The sequence below is a fragment of the Argiope bruennichi genome, chromosome 7, assembly GCF_947563725.1.
Source record: "Argiope bruennichi chromosome 7, qqArgBrue1.1, whole genome shotgun sequence".
NCBI lineage: Eukaryota > Metazoa > Arthropoda > Arachnida > Araneae > Araneidae > Argiope > Argiope bruennichi.
In genome coordinates this window covers 45,441,434-45,463,315 of record NC_079157.1, presented here as the reverse complement: position 1 = coordinate 45,463,315, position 21,882 = coordinate 45,441,434, and the positions used below count along the sequence as shown (strand labels likewise).

At 28.9% G+C, this 21,882-nt stretch overlaps 1 protein-coding gene across 1 annotated transcript in view; it reads right to left on the bottom strand.

Moving 5' to 3' along the window:
• Positions 1-954: 954 nt before the first annotated feature.
• LOC129975630 (uncharacterized) overlaps positions 955-21,882 on the bottom strand; it is a 73,669-nt gene continuing 52,741 nt past the window's right edge. Inside the window, exons 6-14 of the mRNA XM_056088714.1 lie at positions 21,654-21,859; positions 20,525-20,591; positions 20,334-20,411; positions 18,809-18,937; positions 14,852-14,963; positions 10,244-14,566; positions 7,772-7,818; positions 5,790-5,898; positions 955-3,479 (exon numbers count right to left, since the gene is read on the bottom strand). Coding sequence (XP_055944689.1) covers positions 3,418-3,479; positions 5,790-5,898; positions 7,772-7,818; positions 10,244-14,566; positions 14,852-14,963; positions 18,809-18,937; positions 20,334-20,411; positions 20,525-20,591; positions 21,654-21,859 — 5,133 coding nt within the window. The 3' untranslated portion in view covers positions 955-3,417. The remainder of the gene's footprint in view (positions 3,480-5,789; positions 5,899-7,771; positions 7,819-10,243; positions 14,567-14,851; positions 14,964-18,808; positions 18,938-20,333; positions 20,412-20,524; positions 20,592-21,653; positions 21,860-21,882) is intronic.

The window sequence follows — 21,882 nt, the reverse complement described above, 5'->3', positions numbered from 1 at the left end:
TCTTTACATAATTTTTAAAATATATAAATATTCATAATTAAAAATTTTTTAGAAATTTCTCAGATCATAAACTACGAAGTAATAAAAATATTATATAAGCAATCTGACTAACAAAAACAACAACGAAAATGCAATATATTTGGTTGTTTTAGTGGCAATTGTTAGCTTTCAACAATTCAATTTGCATAAAAGTATCTAATAAATGCAGAAAGGAGAACAACATAAGAAGCACCAATTCCTTCTTTCACTGCAAAATGAACTTCTCTATTTCAATAATAAAATCTATGAAACTTGTTCTTTGAAAATCAGCATTATTAAGTTAAAAGTTTCTTTTCTCTCCCCCCTCCCACTTAAAATAAATATAAATAAAAGTGATATGTGTTGAACTAATTTATGATTCTTGAAACAGTAACTCCATAATTATATTTTACTATACTTAATATAAAGTGAGTATGTAATATAAATATTTTCTACAAACAAATTTTTTTGCAAGAATTTTAAAACAAATACTTAAAGAAAGTTTAAATAAAGATAATAGTAAATAATACTACCATTACAAGTTGATTTTGCTTGCTTTTTATCTATATATAAAATGTTCTATTATTTCCTCAAAAATTTTAATATCTCTTTCCAATTTATTTCTAAAAAACGATTTCCATTAAATATTAGCAAGTATATCAAATTGATCTATTCAATATCTTTCAATCAATTAAAAATTATTTCAAACTAGCAAATCTTAAAAAAAGTATAGATAAATGTATACATTAAAGTTTTAAAATATAACAGTGCTATAAGATGACTCAGAAAAAAGCTCCCTTATAAAATTTGAAAACTTCAATCAAAACTTTTCAATTAAAATAAAATCACTTACTTCCTAAAAAAAATGTTTTTTAAAATACAAATAATCCAAAGAAAAAAAATTGGCACAAAAAAGTAATGAGTTAACTTTATTGTAATCTTAAATAAAAAGAATAACAAATAATATTTGTTATTTACTTTTGATTTTATCAAAAAGTAAAAAAATGTATTGAAGAATCCTCGATAGAATACCTAAATGAGTCAAGCACTTAATATATAGATACTTGATGCTATCATTCAGTAAATTTTAAAAGCTCAATACAAGCATGTATAATTAATAAATTTTTTAAATGATATTTTCAAAATCAATTATTGTTATCTGAAGTGTTTTTTTAAATATTTTTTTCTTGATATGATAAAAATTTAGTTAATTTCACTTGGTTATTGTTATCAAAATTCTTTATCACAGCAAATGGCAGCTACTGTATTTTCATTTACATGAAAGTGCAGAGTGAGCATTAAAAATCCTGAATTTTTTAACAAAACCTTATCTTTTATTGCTTCAATATTCAAATAATTTTAAATTTGCAGCTGGTTGACTATTATATTTAATGATAATTCCTTCTATTAATGATGCAACAAAACTGATTTTGCAGGGAGGAATTATTTTAAACTTGAACAGTCAGTTACTATTATTTTTTCAACCAAACCATGAACATTAATGATTACTGTTATATCTTATTTAATAACTACTAAAGAAATGCAGCCAAATGTTAAAAAAGACATCTAAAGAGATGACTCATTCTATAATGTTTAATGTTCTGAAATACCCAGAGAAAAATCAATGTGAAAAGATTAAAAAAAAAACAACATTATATAGATAAAAGATATCCACCTTGATTAAAACTGATGCACCTTCCAGTCACAGGTTCGAACTTAACTTTGTAATTAGATTTGTATGTTCTAATCTTGGTTTTTTTGTCTAAGACAGCTGCATACAAAAAAAAAAAAAAAAAAAAAAAAAAAAAAAAAAAAGATACATATTCAACCAAGTTTTCAAATGCACCAAAAAATAATAATAATCTACTTACACACAAATATAAGCATGCTTCATGCCTGACTAGATTTGACATGTATCAGGCAACACATACAGAAAATTTTCGGCACTTCAAATATTGTCCAAAGGCTTGATTATATATTCCAAACTTATTTAACAGATCATAATGGCTAAACTGTCATAAAAAAATATGGACAATGATTGGAAAGCATAAACTTCTGCTGAAAGTTCAATAGGCTTTTTTTAATGCAATGATTAAGTTTGAAAAAATACAGCATTAGAATTTTATTTTCTGTAATATTTTGTGAAGGTTATCTATATCTTCAAAGATATCTTTGCAAACTGATTACTAATTGAATAATTATGTCCAACTGTTTTAATGAATGTTCTCTAAAAGAAACAAAATTAGCATTCTACAAAATAAGAACTCAAAACATTATGAATCAAATCGAATAAATAGCTACTTAAAAAAATTTATTAGCTAAAATTGTTTTCTTTAAAAGTTTCAGACTATGTTGGGACTTAATGTTTTGTGTTTTATACAATACTAAACTTGGGCTCCATCTATAAGAAGGAAGATAACAAATTACAAAATAACAATACTTCTATTTTGAGTAAAAAATATAGCATTAAAAAAAACTATTCAATCCAATTAAATAACTAATAATAAAGTTCACTTTAATTTTAAAGCTAAGACAAGAAGATGAAAAATAAAGATGATTTGTCAAATTTATCAAAATCGTTTGAATGACTGAAATTGAAGCAATAAGCAAAACTTTGAAGCAATTCTATTTTTTCACATACATTTTTACACACAATTAACAGATGTAAAATAGTAAAAAAGAAAGGCACCTTTGAAAAATAATCACTAGCAGATTATAAATATGTTTTATGTACATATATAATACAGAAAAACTAAAAATGTCACAGACATTCATAGTAAATGCAAGTGCAAAAAGCAAATATCCATCTTACTGGCATATGATTGATAAATCTTAGGAATACACACACATATGTACAGAGACAAATTTGCAGTAACACTGGTGATATAAAGTCTTATCTTGATAAATGATAACTAAAACAATAATCCTCATTAAGTTTTTACTTTAACAAGTAGCATTCCATAACTATGCAAGAATGCAATGTGTATGATTACATTAATTTTTCTATAAAATGCAACTTTTCAACAAAAATAATTTGCTAAATATATGTGTTTACATAACAAATAAAATATTTTCATCATAAAAACATCATAATAATCTTAAATATATAAAAATAATTTAAATAATTTTTGTAAAAAGAAATCAAGAGCTATAAAATAAAATTTATATAAAAAGATTCTTCTACCTTACTATCATAAAAATTTGAACTGTTAAAATTAATCAGATCTAACCGGAGTACATGCAGTTTAAAAAATATATTCTATGTAATTTTTTTTAAAGCATTTAGATCACAGTGTATCATCACCAGGTCAAATAAAATATGAAGGAGGGAAATGCAAAGACGAAAAATTAAGTACACATCTCAGATAAGATCATGCATCTGTTTACGAGCCAAAAATTTCATCTTTTGACATCAGAACTAGTAGAATCATCCAGTCTTTTATCTCCCATTCTGTCATTACCTGTACAAAAATGAGGGGCAATAATTAATTCTGAGAAACTAGCTGATGTTAATGTACCAAAAATGACATAATCAACAATCTAGTAATGTAGGATAGATAATCAGCAAGTGTTTTTGTTTATGGACCCAGGGCTGCAGATGTAACTCTCCTTGAGAATATGTCATTTATCATTCTGGGAAAATAACAAAAACCAGATGCTGTGATTACGATTGTAGAACCCCACTCCTCTGTCCCCAAGGATGAAAATTACAAACTAACCAGGAGGGGAAATATCATGTGATATCTGAAGGGAGGAAACCAGGAGAGAGATGGAGATGAAGGTGACCAGACAAAGACAAGAATAATAGATCAAAGGTCATGTGGTCAGCTATTAACTAATGGAAATTGATTTTATTTTGAGACTGATGTAGTTAATCCATTTATATAAATATAATAATCTAGAATATAATTTGTTTGCTGAATTTATTTTTACAAAACTTTCATGCACACATCATGATTAAGAAGGAAAATTTAGCTACAGCAACCTCACAAGATTAGTAGAATAGATGAGGTCAGCCATTTTGGAGTGCAAGCCTGAAAAAATGTGTGAAGGGAACTTTAGTCAGAGAGACCTGGGAGTTTCCAAAATGAAACAAAAACTTCATTGAGACAAAGAGTGCCGAAAGAACTGGTCTCTGGCCCTGCTCCAGGTTTTAATTGAAATGGATATGAAAAAGTGTTTAAATATGGTTTTTTTTTTATATTTAAATTATGGCCAAGATACCATTAATCCCACACTGGGAGCCATATAAAAATACTTGTAAACTGAATAAATAAATCCATTTACTTTATGTAATAGCAGTGCATATTCATGTTGTTCCAAACTTTGTGATGGAACTTTACAATAACAAATAACACTTAAAAAAAAATAATACGAAGAAATAAAATTTAAACAGACTTTTTATCTTTCATATTTTAATACTACCTAACAAAGCAATTTTAGCAAGCAATTAGAACAATTTTTTAAAAATTTAAACTAAAGAGAAAATAATTTCAATTGAGTTTCGTACCACAAGGGTAATGTTGGATTGTAAATTGGTTATGGTACACAACAAAACATTTAGAATGAATGGGAATCATTGGCATATCTACTATTTCCATTCCAACAATTAATATCGTTAAATTAAACTGTATGCAACAATTAAAACTATAAATTTATTCAATACAGGCAACAATGCAAGAACTACACGATAAAGAAAATTAAGTATCTAAAATATTTTAAAATTCAGATCTTTTTAATAGCTGCTTCAAGATTGTAATTTTATGGAATAAGGATGCATTTGTTATTATTAATGATGAAAATGAATGTCTGTCTGTTGCTGCTTCTGTAGGACAGACCTTCGAACCTAATTACTAAATTTACTTTCAGATATACTTTGGAGAGTAGGAATGCCCAATTCAGAGACTTTTTTTTATTCCATTTTAATTAATTAAAAATTAACTAAGCAGCTAAAGATAATTTTTACACCATTAAAAAAACCCCGTCTTTTCAACCAAACAAATTTAGCTTTTGTGCATCTCCTTTACCTAAACATAAAATTAAAAAAAAAAAATTATAAATATGATCTGAAACACTTCTTTTAATGAAATCAAACTTACTTCAACATTTCTTAAAAACTTTTAAATTGCATTAATTTTTTTTTGTTAAAAAAATCAATATATCTGGGAAAATTCTATAAAGAATTTCACTTTATCGATTAATTACAAAAAGAAAGTGATAGCATCCACAGTTTATGAATGTTTTTTTCTTTTAAGCATAGGATAACTTATTTTTTTAAATTTAATCTGCATGTGATGGATTTTATGCTATGCAACCAAATTGGAAAAATCAATTCAGTTACCAAGGCTAGGGGCTGTGTCCAAGATAATTTTGTTTACATTTGGAGAATGGAAGTTAGATGGGAGCAGGGCACAACTGATCATGCATATGAGCCTCACAGGATTTTAAAAGAAAAAAAAAAAAAAAAGAAAAAATGGTGAAATTGAACCAATAGCTGACCTTGTAACTTATTTTTTTTTGTGTGTGTTTGTATTTTCCCTACAGGGAATATTCAATAAAGTAATGTTTTTGAGATTTTTCTCAAAAATAGTACGAGTGACAAGAAACCACTGATGACATATCAAGATGTCACAAACTTTCATATAAAAAAAAGAAGGAAAAAAAATATGACAAAATCAAACTAGTCATTAGGGCTAGCAGATCAGCTTTTGGGTTTTCCTATTTGCTGTAAAAATATAGAATCAAAAATATTTAACAAATATAACAATTACCTTTAATACCAAATACATCTGGAATTTCAAAGGCATCTTTAGTTTTTAAAGGAATAGCAGGAGGAGGTTCAGATGCTGAGCAAACCTTCCGTAGGAGATGAGACTTGTGCTAGTTCAATAATAAAAAGATGCTGAGTTAAGTTACATCATTCAAGAAATCTTAGATCAATCAATGTGAAATAAAAAAGTAATTTTAATAAAAACAGCTTTTAAAACTTATAAAAATTTTAATTATTTTCTACTTTTTAATAGAAAATGCAGAATGCAATTTTTATACTTCAAAAAAAGGAAACACATTTGCTTAATGTTTGCATAACATCAGGTGCTGATATAGATGGACATTGTTAGATACATTGAATGAAAGTCTGGAAGTATCTACTTATTATAATTTTCTTAGCCTGCATATTATTTTCCTCTTTCCTCTATTTTTGCTTGTTTATTATAATTGCCATTAAGAGAGTGAATGTGACAGGAAGAGAATTATCTACATTCACTCTTATATCTATATATATAATGTAAATACATACATTTTTTAAAGCAGATTCGTGGTCGTAGAGAAAAGACACTTTTGTAATTTTAAAACTTTATTTCATCCCGGGAGGCATTATACAACGCAAAAGCAAAAAGGAAAAAGAGCAACAGAAATTATTTTTCCCAATGATTATATACCAAGAGATTTTGATAGGGACTTCTTTACACATGTTGATTATAAGGATCCTTTAAAAGAATTTTTTTACATCGACAGATTTTTATCCCTTCACTTGGAGCACGAGAAACACTGATCTAAGCACTTTTACATTACATTTTTTCTGGTGGATTAATTAAAATAAAAAAGTGGAATTGGGCCAAGAAATAAGAGAGCCTTTTAGAATTAACCCTTATGTTCATTTTGTATAGTATACCACACATACAACTTTATAAAAATATACTACCACTATAAAATAATTTTTAACTTAGTTTTATTAAACGATTTATTTATTTATTTTTTTAAGTTTTTTATAGCGTAAAGAAGCTACCTATATACATTTTTTTTTTGCTTTTCTTCAAAAAAGCAATCTTGCCACAATACAGGTTAATACAAGTTAAATTAAGATTTTTTTAAAAAAAAATTAATTCAGATTTATAGATATCATCACACATACACACACACACAAACATATGTATGTAATGATATCTCTTAATTTAAATCCTAATCAATTTCCTAATTTTTATCTTAAATTAGCCCATATTAACTTCATTCTAAAACATTCTTTCACTTTCTGATCCAATTTCCACTTTTTTATTTAGTTATTTCTAACATGCTTCATAAAATTGTTGAGTCTGTGATTCCCATGTCAGGAACAAAAGGATAAAATCCATAACATCCTTCCATCTTTTTAAAAAGTACCCTAAGATTCTCTTTCTAAGATGACATATGGCAAAGAAATTCCTATCAGAATCTCAAAGTAAAATCTCCGGAGGGACAAATTTCTCAATTTCTCTTCTCTTTTGCAGTTGTAACATGATGCAGATTGATGTATTATCTCTTATAATTTCTCCTTTGTACATAATAAGTCTCCTGTGTAAAATAAATTGAAGTTAAATTTCAAAAGTTTCTTCATTTTGGCTATGCATCTGCAAAATTATGTGTGTATATATATATAAAATCTCATGGTCTAAATTCACACTTTAAAAGTGCTATTATTTAGAGACTGTTAGTTAATCCATTATTTGGTAGCTCAGAAGTCACAGATATTTTTATTGGATTTTATGGGAGATTTACATTTTCAAATGCTTTACATGGTATTTCAAGCATGCTTTTGTACACAGGTTTCTGGATAACTAAATAAATTTCTAAGAACGTATAAATATATTATACATATCTTATTTACTTAGAATGCGCACACAAAATTTTTTTATTATGACTTTTCAACATTTGTCAATTAAAAGATTACATATGTACTGGGGAAACAAATTAAATAGAATATAATTTTGCTGCTTACCTTCTGCTGGTCTTGAGTAGCTACAGAGGCATTTGCTAAAGGCGAAGCTAAAAATAAACATTCATCCTATTTGTTATCATAAGAAAATAATATTTTAATAATTTACAGTAAAAAAAAAAAGGTATTTGAAACACAAAATTTATTCTTACAATTTTAATGAAGAGAGACTCAAATACAATTGCCAAAATAATAACCAACCATTCTTACCTAAGATCTAAACTAAGTTTATTAGATTGAGAGAGTAATAAAAATATTAACAATGCACTCCAAAAATTCACATAAACAAATATTAAAATTCAGCATTTCCTCGTTTTTAAATATAATAAAAACGTTAATGGAGGAATTAATAATAATCTGTGAGGTTCTTTAAATTTAAAAATGCATGATTTATAAAAGGAACTACAAAAATGTTATATACTGCAATATTTAATTTTCAGCAATCTTGGACTGACTCATAAATTCTAAGTAGATATATTGTAACAATTTTTAAATAATCTCTCACTCTCTAATATATATATATATATATATATATATATATATATATATATGGGGGGGGAGAGAGTTGCTAACAGTTCTCATATTCTGTATGGCGCAATGTTGCGTCACTTATCATATGATGTTTTCCCACCTTAATTGGCAGACGAGAGCTTGGCAGTAAGACGAACTGTTCACTCTCATGCATCTTTTTATGTGCATTTTGTAAGCTTAGTAATGCTTTACCTTTGTAATCTTAATAAATATATTTTACATATTAATGCTGGTTGTTACCTTTCTTCACATTTTTGGGGGCTCGATCTTTCTCAAATTCCCTTAGCGAATTCAGTCAAATCATAAAAATTCTGTGGACATTAATATAATTTATTTAAGATATTAAATTGATGCTAAAAATTTTCATAAGAGTAGATTTTTTCCGTGGATGATTTTACTGGACTGATGAATGGACATTAGTGCATGTTTTTGATGGATATGATTCAAGTAAAAATTTTCAAGGTTCAATTACTTCGTGTTCTTGTGTAATTGCGATGACATATATTGGCTGCTTTTAAAAAGGAACATCACCATGTTCGACATTTCTAAATTAAAGAAGAAACTGAATTATTTGGAAATGTGTGAATTATTTTGGAGTGAATAGTTTGACTCAGGTAGGCTCAATCCCCCCCCCCACATTTTTGTTTTATCTTGTAATCATGCATCTCAGTATTTTTTCTGTACTTACTGTTTGTTTTATAATATGTTTACTTCAATATACTATATACCTTAAGATGAGATCACCTGTCTGGTCATGATAGACGATGTGGGAGCTGCTAACAGTTCTCATATCCTGCATTGCATCATATCACTGATCGCATGATGCTTTCCTGCCTTAATTGGCAGACGAGAGCTTGTGGTTGAGACGGCAAGATATATCGCTTACACTCATATATCTTGTTCTGTGCTTTATGTTAGTTTAGTAATGCTTTGTCCTTGTAATCTTAATAAATATATTTTACATATTAATGCTGGTCGTCGCCTTTCCCTATATATATATATATATATATATATATATATATAGATTCTTCTATTATGGAAAAAGAATACTTCCTGCACTGTTTCTCTATAAATTTAGTATAATTTTTACAATACCTTTTATTATTATTGTTATTTAATCAATTACCAATTATTATTATTTAGCAGTATTTAACCAATATGTTTGGTTTTACTTATTAATCCAACATGGTTGGTTTTATGTCACAAAGAAAAATTTTTAAATAGATATATAGCCTGTTTTAATATTGCCTAATAGCACAGTAAATTAATCATTTAAATAAACAGACCTGCTAGCTGCCCAAACTTGGTTGGAAACATACCTTCAATAAAATTGCAAATTACAGAATTTCCAATTTTCAAGTTTAGAAAAAAAAAAAAAAATTCATTCAATATTTGGACATAGAATATCAATAACCAAAACAATACATTCACAATTGTTGAAATTGTTCTTTCTTTAGTTTTTTAAGGGAATTCAAAAAATTGGCTTCATGAACACCATTCCTTAATATAGCTCCAAGAGATCAGAACAGAAAAATATGACTTTTGTTTTCAATAGTTTTCATTTGCATCAATGTGATCTGGTAGAAAGTGTTAATTGCAAGAAACTACTTCTATTAATAATCATTTTCTGTGAAGATTAACTATAAAAAAAATGGTAAAAGTTTACGGACATGAATTCATTGAGGGTTTATGTAGCAGATATGCTGAAGAGAACAATAAAAATGCATCCAAACTTTAATTCAAATAATATAATAATTAAAAATCTATTTAATTTTAATCTTAATCATAAAATTCAAGCCATAAAACCTGAAGCTATAGATGAAATACTACAGAATATGCAAAAATATTAATTAATACTAATCTAGATACTTGTAATTTCATTGCCAAAAAAGCTTTGAATAAAATAGTCACATACTAAAGTTAAAATTGCAAAACAGTACTTACCATCTTTGCTTTTCACCTTTGCATAGTTTATTTCTGTTGTATTGCGCCTTTTTGATCTAGGTGGTGCAACAGGCATTTCCTTCTTATAAGTTCTTGGAGAACTATTATTTATTTGTTCTTTATTAGTATGTTTGGAAATGGCTTTTGCCAATTGTTCTGATGGCTTCTCAAAAAATATGCGCTCATAACTGCTGTCACTATCACTGCTGCTAACAGAAACTAATTCTTTCTTATGCTTCAATACTTTTCTAGCCAATAATTGATTTTCACCAAAAATTTTAAGTCCTTTATTTACAGGTTGCATTTTACGCTCTTTTAATGCAAGGAAAACACTAGCATCTGACTGTGAATGGGACAAACCACGACCCATGCCAGGGCTCTGATGACTTTTTACTTCAGTCTTAGGTAAATTGGCAGTTACAGCACTTGCAGGCAAATCATTAGATATATTTTCATGCACAGCAGGAAGAACAGGTGCTTCCTCAGAAATATGAGCCCGATAAGGAGGAAAGTTTGTATAGTGAGAAGTATTTGGCATATTTTTCTTCACTAAGTTACCAGCAGTGAAACTTTTTTGTAATAATGGTGGAGGTAAGGGAGCTTTTTCAAGTTTTCGTGATGGGAGTTTTTTATGCAATTCTTTAATGGAATGAATTTCTTTGGTTTCCACAGCATGAGTAGAGTTTGGTGGTAATGGAGCTCGTTCAGTCTTTTTTGAAGGTGAAGGTTTTTTCTTGGTTTCATCCAACATTTTTTCAATATTTAAATTTATATATTGATGATCCTGAAGCTTTTTTTCCGATGTCAGTAACTGTTTATCAGAAATTTTACAGATCTTGCCATAAGTAGAATATTTATCACCACTTTCCACAGAGAAAGTAGAATACAACTTTAGTTCAGAAGGAGGGCAACTTTTGCTCATATCAAATTTCGTAAAAGACTCTTTTGAAACATTATATACATTAGAAGTTTTCCTCATTTCGTCAGAGCTAAATTTTAAGACAGATGTACATTCTTCATCCTTATCTCTTTTTGGACTTTTCCTGCCCAATTTTGGTGAATTAGATATATGCAGTTCTCTGACGTTAACATAATCTGGCTTCGGCTTGATTATTTGTGGTTTATTACTGTTAAATGGTTTCGTACTTTCTTTTGAATGAACATCTGGACACTGGTTAAGGCTGTCAGACTTTGTTTCTATTTGCAGACGAGATAGAGTTTGATATTTTTCTAAAAACACATTCTCATAACCTTTACTTTTGCTCTGTGGCACACATATATTTGTGTATGAAGCAGATTTTCGCAAGCCACTCTGTTTGCTTTTACGAGGAGTGGGTTGAGGAACTATTTGTAGTGAGTCTTCGGTAGAACTTGCACTACTTGTTGAATGATCTTTGGTGCATACAGGCTCAGTTGAGCTATCTTTAGTTTTTTCTTTATTAGCTAACTTTATAGTTCCATTTTTACGAACAATATTGAATGTTTCTGTTGGCTGATCTTCTTCAGGGGGTGGAAGTGGTGGTGGAGGTGGGAAGTGGAAAACAATTTCTTCTTCTTTCGGTGAACAATCTGAAATATTAGATTTAGATACTATAGTTACAGAATGCGTCATTAAATTATCACTTCCTGGCCATTTATTTTGAAAAGCACCATTTTCATATCCTGCAGTTTTATTAATTTGCTTATGCTTAGCTTCCAGTTCTGGATCCTCAGATAAGGTCCTTGTAGTTAATCGATCTAAAAGAGTATTTAGTTCCACTACGGCTTCATTTACAAGCTTTTTTGTAGGTGTGTTATTAGGTTCTTTCAAATTTTCCACAACAGAGACATTTTCGTTAGTTTCCAGCCAATCGATATTAGAACATGAACGGCATTTTGCTAAACCTAATTGAGCATTCATACTTCTTCGTAGTGGTGGACTGTAACACAGACCAGTTTTACAGTGTTTAGAAGCTACATCATTAGCTTCCTTCAACAGATGGAATTTAAACTTGTTTTTAGAATCAAGATCTAAGGGATGGTTATCTGTTGTATATTTTTCTTCTGGCCATATTACTTCATAACCTGGAAATTTAGAAACACTTTTTATCACAGATGTTTTAGTCTCTGATGATTCTGACAACTGTTTTAGAGCATTATCAAGCTCTTCTTCCATACAGTAAGATTCTCTAGAAGTCAAATCAATGATAGCACCACGTGGATTATTGCAAACAGTATTTTCAATCTGCTCAATATTTTTTAGAGTTTTTGGAGTAACATTAATGTAATGGTCTTTTGGAGACAAAGATGGTGATTCTATTTTTCCTTCGATGGGAGGCTTGATTCCTGAATCCTTCCTTTTAACAGGAGCAGCTGTGTTATCCAACACATTACCATCAGCATTGGGCAGCACTTCATGCTCATTAAAAAATATCTGATTTTCTAAATGCTTTTGTTTACCAATAATCATTTTTTTAGGTATAGCTGGTGGTACATCATTGGCTTCTTTAGAAACAGCACCATTCTTATCTTGAATAGAATCAAGATTACTCTGAGATATTTCTGAAGGTTCTTTCAATATTTTCAAATTTTCTTCACTAGTTTCTTTGTGATCTTCCGAGACTGAATTCAATGGTATTATTTCTTCAGGCACAGGACATGATGAAGTTTCTTCTCTCAAGTTCTTGATTGGTAATTCAAGTTTATCATTTGAATTCCCAATATCCGTGTAGAATTTAGAATTACTAATAGCACTGGCCATTTCTGATACTGCTTCTTCAAAATGTTTTGGACTCTCAGGACTAGATAATGGACTTTTTGACACAGTTTTCTTCCAAGGAGTAATTGAATGAATAAAAGGCAATACCTTGATATTGTGAGACTTACAGAAGGATTTTGTAGTCTCCATATCAGTGGTGGGAATACTTTTAGTAGTAGAATCCGAATTACTCAAATTTTCATCTACTTCATTATACCACATTGCAGATGCATCTTTCCCATTCGATTTATTGAGAGAATTAAAGAATGGCAAAAGTTTGGGAGGCTTAGGAATTACTGAAGGAAAAGGACTTTTGTCTGTATACGTTTTTGACGTAGGGCTTTTTGGCTCATCAGTATTTGATGCATCAGGAGTTGGACTAAGTTTCTCAGTTGGTTTGACCACAGCTACAGCACGAGGCAAAGAAGATTTATCATACCATGTAGATTTACCTTTGGGTTGTATTTCTGGCAGTTTTGATTTATTATTGCCAGATGAAGTACCCTCAGCAACAGAAGAAATGCTTCCACTCTCCGACACAGATGACTTTTCTCGAGTTTTAGAAGGAGAATAACTTCGTAATGTTTTACTTAAGTTGAATGAAACAGTCCTTGACAAAGTGGCAAATCCTTCCCTTAAATTCATAATGGATCCAGGAGTAGATTTCCTATGAGATTTGTCGTATGATTTTGAACTGACTTCACGCTCTGTTCTGACAGACGAAGAACGGAATTTACGAGTGACTAACATGAGAATGGATTCTTTCTCAACAGCTGAGGTTTTGTCCATACAATTTAAAGAAGGTGGGGCAGAACCAGCTCGAGAAACATTGTGAGAATTATGCCTAAACAATGATCTCTTTCCACCATCATTTGAAGATTTATTTGAAGATAGGCCAGATTTCTCAAATAAAGCCTTTAATTTCGAAATACTAGGTCTACGAACGACAGTTGCTTTACCTACTTTTTTTGAACCTTTACTATTATCACCACCTTCCTCTATGATATCAGAAACTGAATCATCATATCTGCTCCTTGAAGGTGGATAACTTTCACGAATGCCAGTTTTTCCATAATTTTTATTTAGAGAACTACCACAAGGAAGTGTGGCATAATTACTTGGAAAAATTTGATCTGAATTCTCAGAGCTGATCTCCTGCTTGGAACTGCTTATACTACTTTGATCACCATTAACATTTTCAGCTGACTGTATGTCTGTAATCTTTTGAGGAAAATTGCCTGGATCAGCATCAGGACTACTATCATCTGTATCCAAAATTATCTGATCAACAAAAGGATCAAACCGATTAATAATTTTTGAAAAGCTACCAGAACTTGGCATATTTAAATATGCTCTGCCATTGTTGGGTCTTATACTTATTTCATCATCATCAATAAATGGTATAGTGTCTTCACTGCTATGTTGGGATAAGCAAGAATTACGAGAAATATTGCTTTCACTAGTCTTGTTATTAATGCCAATTAAAGGCTCTGAAGTACTCATATTATCATTAAGCTTATTGTTAGGAGGAGATTCAACATCTGTGATACTAGGTCTTTTTTGAGATGATTCTTTGGCAACAGAATCTAAAAGAGAAGAAGTAATTGATGAGCATAAATCTTTTCAGCAGCATTAAAAGCACAATCCAAAAATTACAAAGGAAACAAGACTTAACAACTATTCATTTATCAAAAAATGAAATATTTCACAGCATGCAAATAAAAAACTGAAATTATTACTTCTAATACAACATTGATATCTATCTAAAAGAAATAATAATGTAAGAGACTGTGCTCTTAACACTAAACAAACATATTATAATATAATTTTTTTTTATGCATAATTATCATCATGTAAAATATTTAAGATACCTTTGAACTGCAAATTAAGTCTTTCTTCCACTTTGTCCTTGGTAGAATTGTTAGCAGAGGATGATGAATCTTTTGTGCATGAGTTTTCTTTTTTAATAAGAGCAAATTTATTCTGAAAAAAATCATCAAGCAATATTTATACTTCAGTATTAAAATAAATACTAATTCTGAAAGAACAATATATGTATTAATCGAACGGGAACAGTCAAAATAAATCAATTAGTTAAGAAAGTAGATTTCAGATCTAAAAAGAAACCAAGTTTAAAACAATTTCAAATATTTATAGTTTATTCCTGTTCAGTATACTGAAAGCATTTTGAGATTGCCATTTTTCTGCACTAAGATCCAGACTTTTTCCAGAAAATGCTAAACGTTAAAATAAATTATTCAAAACTTAGAACGGGGTCTCCTTATAAAGGTATAAATTTTGGACAAGCAATATTGAAGAATACCAGTTTAACCCTTTAAAGGACCCTTTTTTTCTAGTCATATTAAGTTAAAATATTTTTAGGCTTGAAATAAGAATAAGAAAATGGATTCATTTAGCTTATTAGATAAATTTAATTTGATTGATTAATTAATTTGATTAATTAATAATTAAGTAACAAATCATGACACATTTTGTTTGATATAAAGAACTGAAGCATCTAAGTTTCTGTCTTTGTAAAAAAAATTGTCAGAACTTATGCCAACCTACATAATTTCATACAAATATTGATAAATTTGGTGGGAATCATACTTCCCACAGCCCTAGAAAGGGTTAACTGAAATTCAAAGTGCAATGCAAATTCAAGTAATTGTTAGTTTTATAATACACAATGCTTTAAATCTAGTATAGCAAAAAACTCATTAGCAAATAAAAGTGGTTGTTTTTAACTGAATATTATCTCTTTTATAAAATTTATATTATCTCTTTTAAAAATAACTAGCTTTTACCAGCAATTCGTATGCGTGGAAATAGATTGGAATTTATAGCATCAATGGCTTTATCTTTTGTTACTCCTGCGCATGCGTGAATTTTCAACGCCAATTGGGGCAACACAAATGTATGAATTTTCTACGCCAGTTGGGGTAATGCAATATAGATTAAAATTTTTAATTTCCTTTATTTTGTTTTATTTTAATTCAAAAGTACTTCAGAATGAATCCGAAAGATCGATTAATTAACAATGTTTAATTTTAAATGAATCGAACACTAAGAAAATCAACAGAATCGTTTGAAATAATAGTCAAAATCATGTTAAGCCTAATCTCATTGACGTGGGAGGGGAAAAAAAAAAAAAAAAAACGGAAGCTTTACTCATTTGGTGAGAAAGTTAGTTTTTAATTAATAAACAATTAACCACTCAATTAAACGGAATAAATAGTAGGATATGTCCTATTCCAGACTATAATCTATCTCTCAGCTAAATTTCATCCAATTCTGTTCAGCCGTTCTGGCATGACTGACTAACAAACATCCATCCATCCAAACTTACACATTTATAATAGTAGTATAGATTGTCAAAACTGCATAACCTGAATTATAAAAATGCTAAAACTGCAGGTAACATATTTACATGACTTATCATGATTACAAACTAGTGAAAGCATCTTCTCTCTTGACTTTTGTGGGAGCTTACCCCATTAAAGAATCTTGTGCCAGCTAAAAATCAAATCAAATCCCTTGACTTTTTCATATAATACAATACAGCATTTTCTTGATTTTTTTCTTAAAAAATATAAACTTCCCTGAATACATCAAGGGGTAAGGACGAGAAGGAGGCAGCCTACTCTCCACTGTCATGGCAAATCCATAAGAGCAAGTCCCCTTCTCCTACTCAATTTTTAGCATGCTGTGACTCAGTATATAGCATTTGAGGTTTCGTAACCTAATTAAAACAAGTATATATGAGGGATGATCCAAAAAAAGTTTACAAGCAGCAGTATTTGGAAAGTAGAAATTATGGATGGGAATATTGTTACCCAGAGTGGAGACAGATGACACTAGTTGTCTTAGACCAGTCGTTTGAGTAGATAGTGTTAGTACTGAGACGTGAAACAGAGGCAGTAATGGCAAGACGTCTAGAGAAGTGGTCTTGCACAGAGGTGCAAGCCATGATACGATTTCTATCGGCAAAGAATGTGTCCCCATCGGACATTCACAGACAAATCATTGAAGTGTACGGGGGTCGAAGCTATGAGTAGACAACAGGTGGCGAAATGGTGAAGTGTGCTGAGAGATTGCTGAAAATGTTTAAGTGGGAAGTCTGGAGCCACCCCCCATATAGCCTTAATTTGGCTCTCAGTGACTATTTCCTTTTCCTGGCATTGAAGAAAAACTTATTTGAAACAAGGTTCATATCAGACAGTGATGTTCAAAAAGGTGCTGAGAACTGGCTCAATAGCCAGGATCTGTTGTTACAAAGATGGGTTAAATAAATTGGTCCAGAGGTGTGATAAATGCCTCAACAGGTTTGGTGATTATGTAGAGAATAGACTGCCACATATGCTTCTTAATTACCATTTGTATCCTGTATCTATTGTCAATAAAACATTTTACCTTTGCCTTGTTAGCTTTTTTTTTTTTGGATCACCCCTTGTATTTTGGACGTCTTCTTTTCAATTGCTTGGTCCAAATTTTATATAGAACTGCAGTTTGGCAAGAAATTATTTTACCAAGTTTTAATTACCTAAGTCAATGCCATTTTGAATTATAGATTATATATGAACAAACAGATAGACAGGTGGCCTTTTTTATTGATGGATTTGGTCCAAAACATAATATAAATATCTACATAATAACAATAACCATCTACATTTCTAATGACAAAATTATGTAACAAATTTCAACCATCTGATTCTATATTTTTGAATTATCAGCATGTTCATGTATTTACATGCACTTGAACAGACAGATGTTGGCCTCCAATGGATTTCAACCAAAATTTGAATTTCAATCTACAAATTTAGTGTGTGCCTCCCCTTCCTATCATACTACATTACCTCTATTTAATTCAACGTGTGACTGAATTCATAAATAACCAAGACATAATCCTATAAATGTGGATTTTTTTTTATTTTATTTAAACATGGGGAAATCTAAAATGTGAAAAAAATATAACGTTATATAACTCTATATAACTTTTTTTAGATGATTGTAATACATTCTCATATACCTCACATACAAAAAAATAAAAATAGATAAGAAATAAAACAAAATAGCAAAATATGCAAGTATTGTAGCAATCAATGTAAGGAACAGGTTACTAATGATAAAATAACAAAAATGTAGTAAATAAATATAATAATTTAATTAAAAATTTAAAAAAAAATTACAGAAAAAAAATGCAAAACTTTATAAAATAGTTTAACAATTTTCATTGTTGCATACTAATTCATTTCAGCATTAAACAGATGAGGTATCTTAATTTATACTGGTAGTTAGTTACAAGGAGCTGGTAATTGTGCATATATTAAAATAGAATTAATATTACTAAAAAAATTTATATATATATATAATTCAATATTTTAAAATAAAAATAGCAAAATTCATATATAAATTATATTTTCTTTCTGACTATCCCCCTACTTTATTGTTAGTATTTTTCTTTTAAATTACATTTTTCATCTTCAGAATATGTTTAGCAAGTAATTTCACATCTACTCTTCAGTAGATATCCTGCAAAAATATGAGTGTTTTTAATGAAATGTATATTTTTTTTTTAAAGACAGCCATACTAAAATATTTATTAATTATTTATTAAAACAAACTCATTGCCATTATTTTTAAGATTCATTGTGCTTTTCTAGTCAAATATGGTAATTATGCAAGTTATCAAATGCTAAACATTATATGTGACAGTCAACATTTGATTTCAATTTAAACCAAAAAAGTAGAAATTTGTTTGTAAATAGTTTTTTTTTAACCAATTTAACAATATAGGTTAGAATCATCAAAATATCAAAATTAAATACTTTTGATAATTCTTTCCACATGAGAGGTTCACCATCTTCATCAAGGTTGACATAAATATGACAGTCTATCACATTGAGTTGCTGTTCAAACAAAGTAGCAACAGCTTTATGAGCCAGCATATACTGTTCCTGGATAAAGTAACGAAAAATATTTTCAGGCCAACATACAAAAAAAGATGAAATATATACTATAAAAAACATAAGAAAGATGATTATTATTGCATTTTATGAAATCAGGACAATTATTATGACTTATTATCACAGAACTGAATTAAATACCGTCTTCAAGAACTTTTTCCATCATTTCAACAGGTATTTGTAAAAAAATAAATTAGGCAATAAAACATTATTAAGAGAGTTATATAGTTAAATATTATTTAACTATAAGAGACTAATAACATTAGAAATGCTTGCTATATTTTAATGACAAGTTTAAAATCAAGATTACTTTAACTGACAGTTTTTAAAAGAATTATACTTTTTTTGGATGATTTTTTTTCATGGACAATATAAAAGCATTTGTTTAAAATCAATATCTCAGATATTGTTAGGATATCACAAATTATATTAAAAAGATGAAGGCATTTATCACAAATTATATGAAGTATATCACATATTAGACTATTTCATTTTATTTAACAATAAAAGATTATCAAAAAATATAAAAGCATAACAATAAACTACCATTCATTCATGCATTTATCATATCAAAAGGAAATAACCGATACAATAAAATTTTACCTTTCAGAATATTCCAGTGAGAAGGCTTCAATAAAAAAAATAAAAGAAATTTAAAGTAAACTTTTAAACTTTGAAAGTGAAAGTAATATATGCACTTCATAAGAATTAGTAATTATTTCAACAGTTGTACAGTAATATAAAAAAATCTCACACCAATAATCAGTACAGTGGTTCCCAAACTTTTTTTGGCTCCCACCACCATTGCTGAATTCATTACCATTTCTCCAAAACTTCAAATAAACACATCTTGCAAAATGCCCAATAAGATTTGAATAGATTAAATAATAATAATAATAACAATAAAATATATATTTTAAGTATTACAATAATTTACTAAACAAATTTTAATAAGTATAATTGGTGAGATTCATCATTATACTAATTTCTAAACATTTTCTCAAGTCATGGCAAACTGCTTTCACTTCCTTCAACTACAATTTCTTCAATACTTTGATTTTATGTTAGCAACTTGTTAAAAATTCATCTTTGGAGACATAAGAACAGGATAGAAATACTAGCGCAGCTTATATACAAACATAAAGTATAGGATTTCTAACTTATGCAAACTGTTTATTAGTTTGCACCAGCTACTTGATGGCATAACATTTATAAAGGTTAAAAATAAAGATTATATAATGTTTTGTAGCACTCTTGTAAGGAAGTCAAAACTTCCCAAGGTATCAAGACAGCACATTGGAAATCACTGAATTAATAGAGACATTTTCAAAACAACAGATTTCTAGCCCAAATTTCTGAAATTTAGTGCTACAAAAAAATATCATACCTTTGTTTGGATCATAGCAATTCTTTGTCGTCTAAGTTCTAATGCAATTTGAAATAAAGAGAAATCCTCGGATAATTTCTGAAATAAATAAAAAATGATGACATTAAGTATAAGATGCACTTCTTTTGGAATTATCATTTCATCCTTTTAAAAGGAAGAACTTAACATGAAGAATATAAATTTTTTCATACCCCATGTCTAAGGCAAGCCCAAACATAGTCTACCGCACATATGGTTCCAGTCCTTCCACATCCAGCACTAAAAAAATTTCCAAATAAAAAAAAGATAATGATAAGATGTATAAAAAGGATTTGGCCACTATTTGTGTTATTGTCGCAAATTTCAAAATTAATTATTATTATTATTTGTTGTTTTAAATAACTAGCAATTCACCTAACATATTAATTATCATTAGTTTAGTCAAGGCAACCAACCAACTTTGATGAACTGCATCACATCACAACAAAAGAGAATTATTACTTTAGATTATACTTACATAATAAGCAAAGCACATACGAATTCATAATCTATACTTGCTGGGAGATTGTGCCTTAGGTTTTCTTGATTATTTTAAATATGTAGATTACCAATGTGAACAACTCAAAATTTTATTCCTCTAATAACATCATGTTTATAAATAAGAGAAAACATTAAAAGGAAATGGTGCTACTATAAAGGTATTTAACAAACTTGCATTAAATGATTTTGTCCAAAATTCTGTACAAGTGGTGGGATAGGATTTAACTGCATTTTATAAAATGAGTCTTCATTTCCAGTTATGATAATGGAAATAATTTGCTTCATTTGAATAAGACTTCAGACTTCAAAAATAAAAAGAATAAATTAAGTAAATAAAATAGAAATAAAATGTAAACATATTATTAAATTTTTAAACATATTACTCAATTCTTAACGTGTTTCGAAAAAAAAAATCCTTGGCAAAATTAAACTCAACAAATTGTAAACTGTAAAAAAAAAAAAAAAAAAAAAAAAATTCTAGTTTAATTAATTAATTCTACCTTAATTCATGATGTATTATGTCTAACAATTAAAAAAAATTAGTGCCTCATCATCATTGCAATAGTTTCAATACAACCATGTAAATTTTATCAATATAATATTATCTACGAACTAAAAGAATAGCGTTCTGAAATGAGATTTACTGTAATTGTGTTCAGAATTAGTTAGTTCAAAATGTTTTCAAATTTCAACTAATATTTTGGATAGAAATAGAGAGTTTTGATAAAATTTGAGATAGAGACTGCACAGAAATTTGCACTTTAAACGTAGATGAAAAGATTAGCTGCTTCTTTTATTTACCTGCAATGAACAACAATGGGTACCGTTTCGGATGCTTGGCAATCTCTCATCAAGCGAACCAACTCCAGCATAGGATGAACAGTTTCAGGCGTGCCATGATCCGGCCAAGATGTATAATGAAACTGATAAACATCCCTCATTTCAGAGTCACATTTCACTAACAGAGTTCGGACCATAAAGTCAGGACACACTTGAGAGGTATCAATCTGGAAAAATGAGAAGACTAATA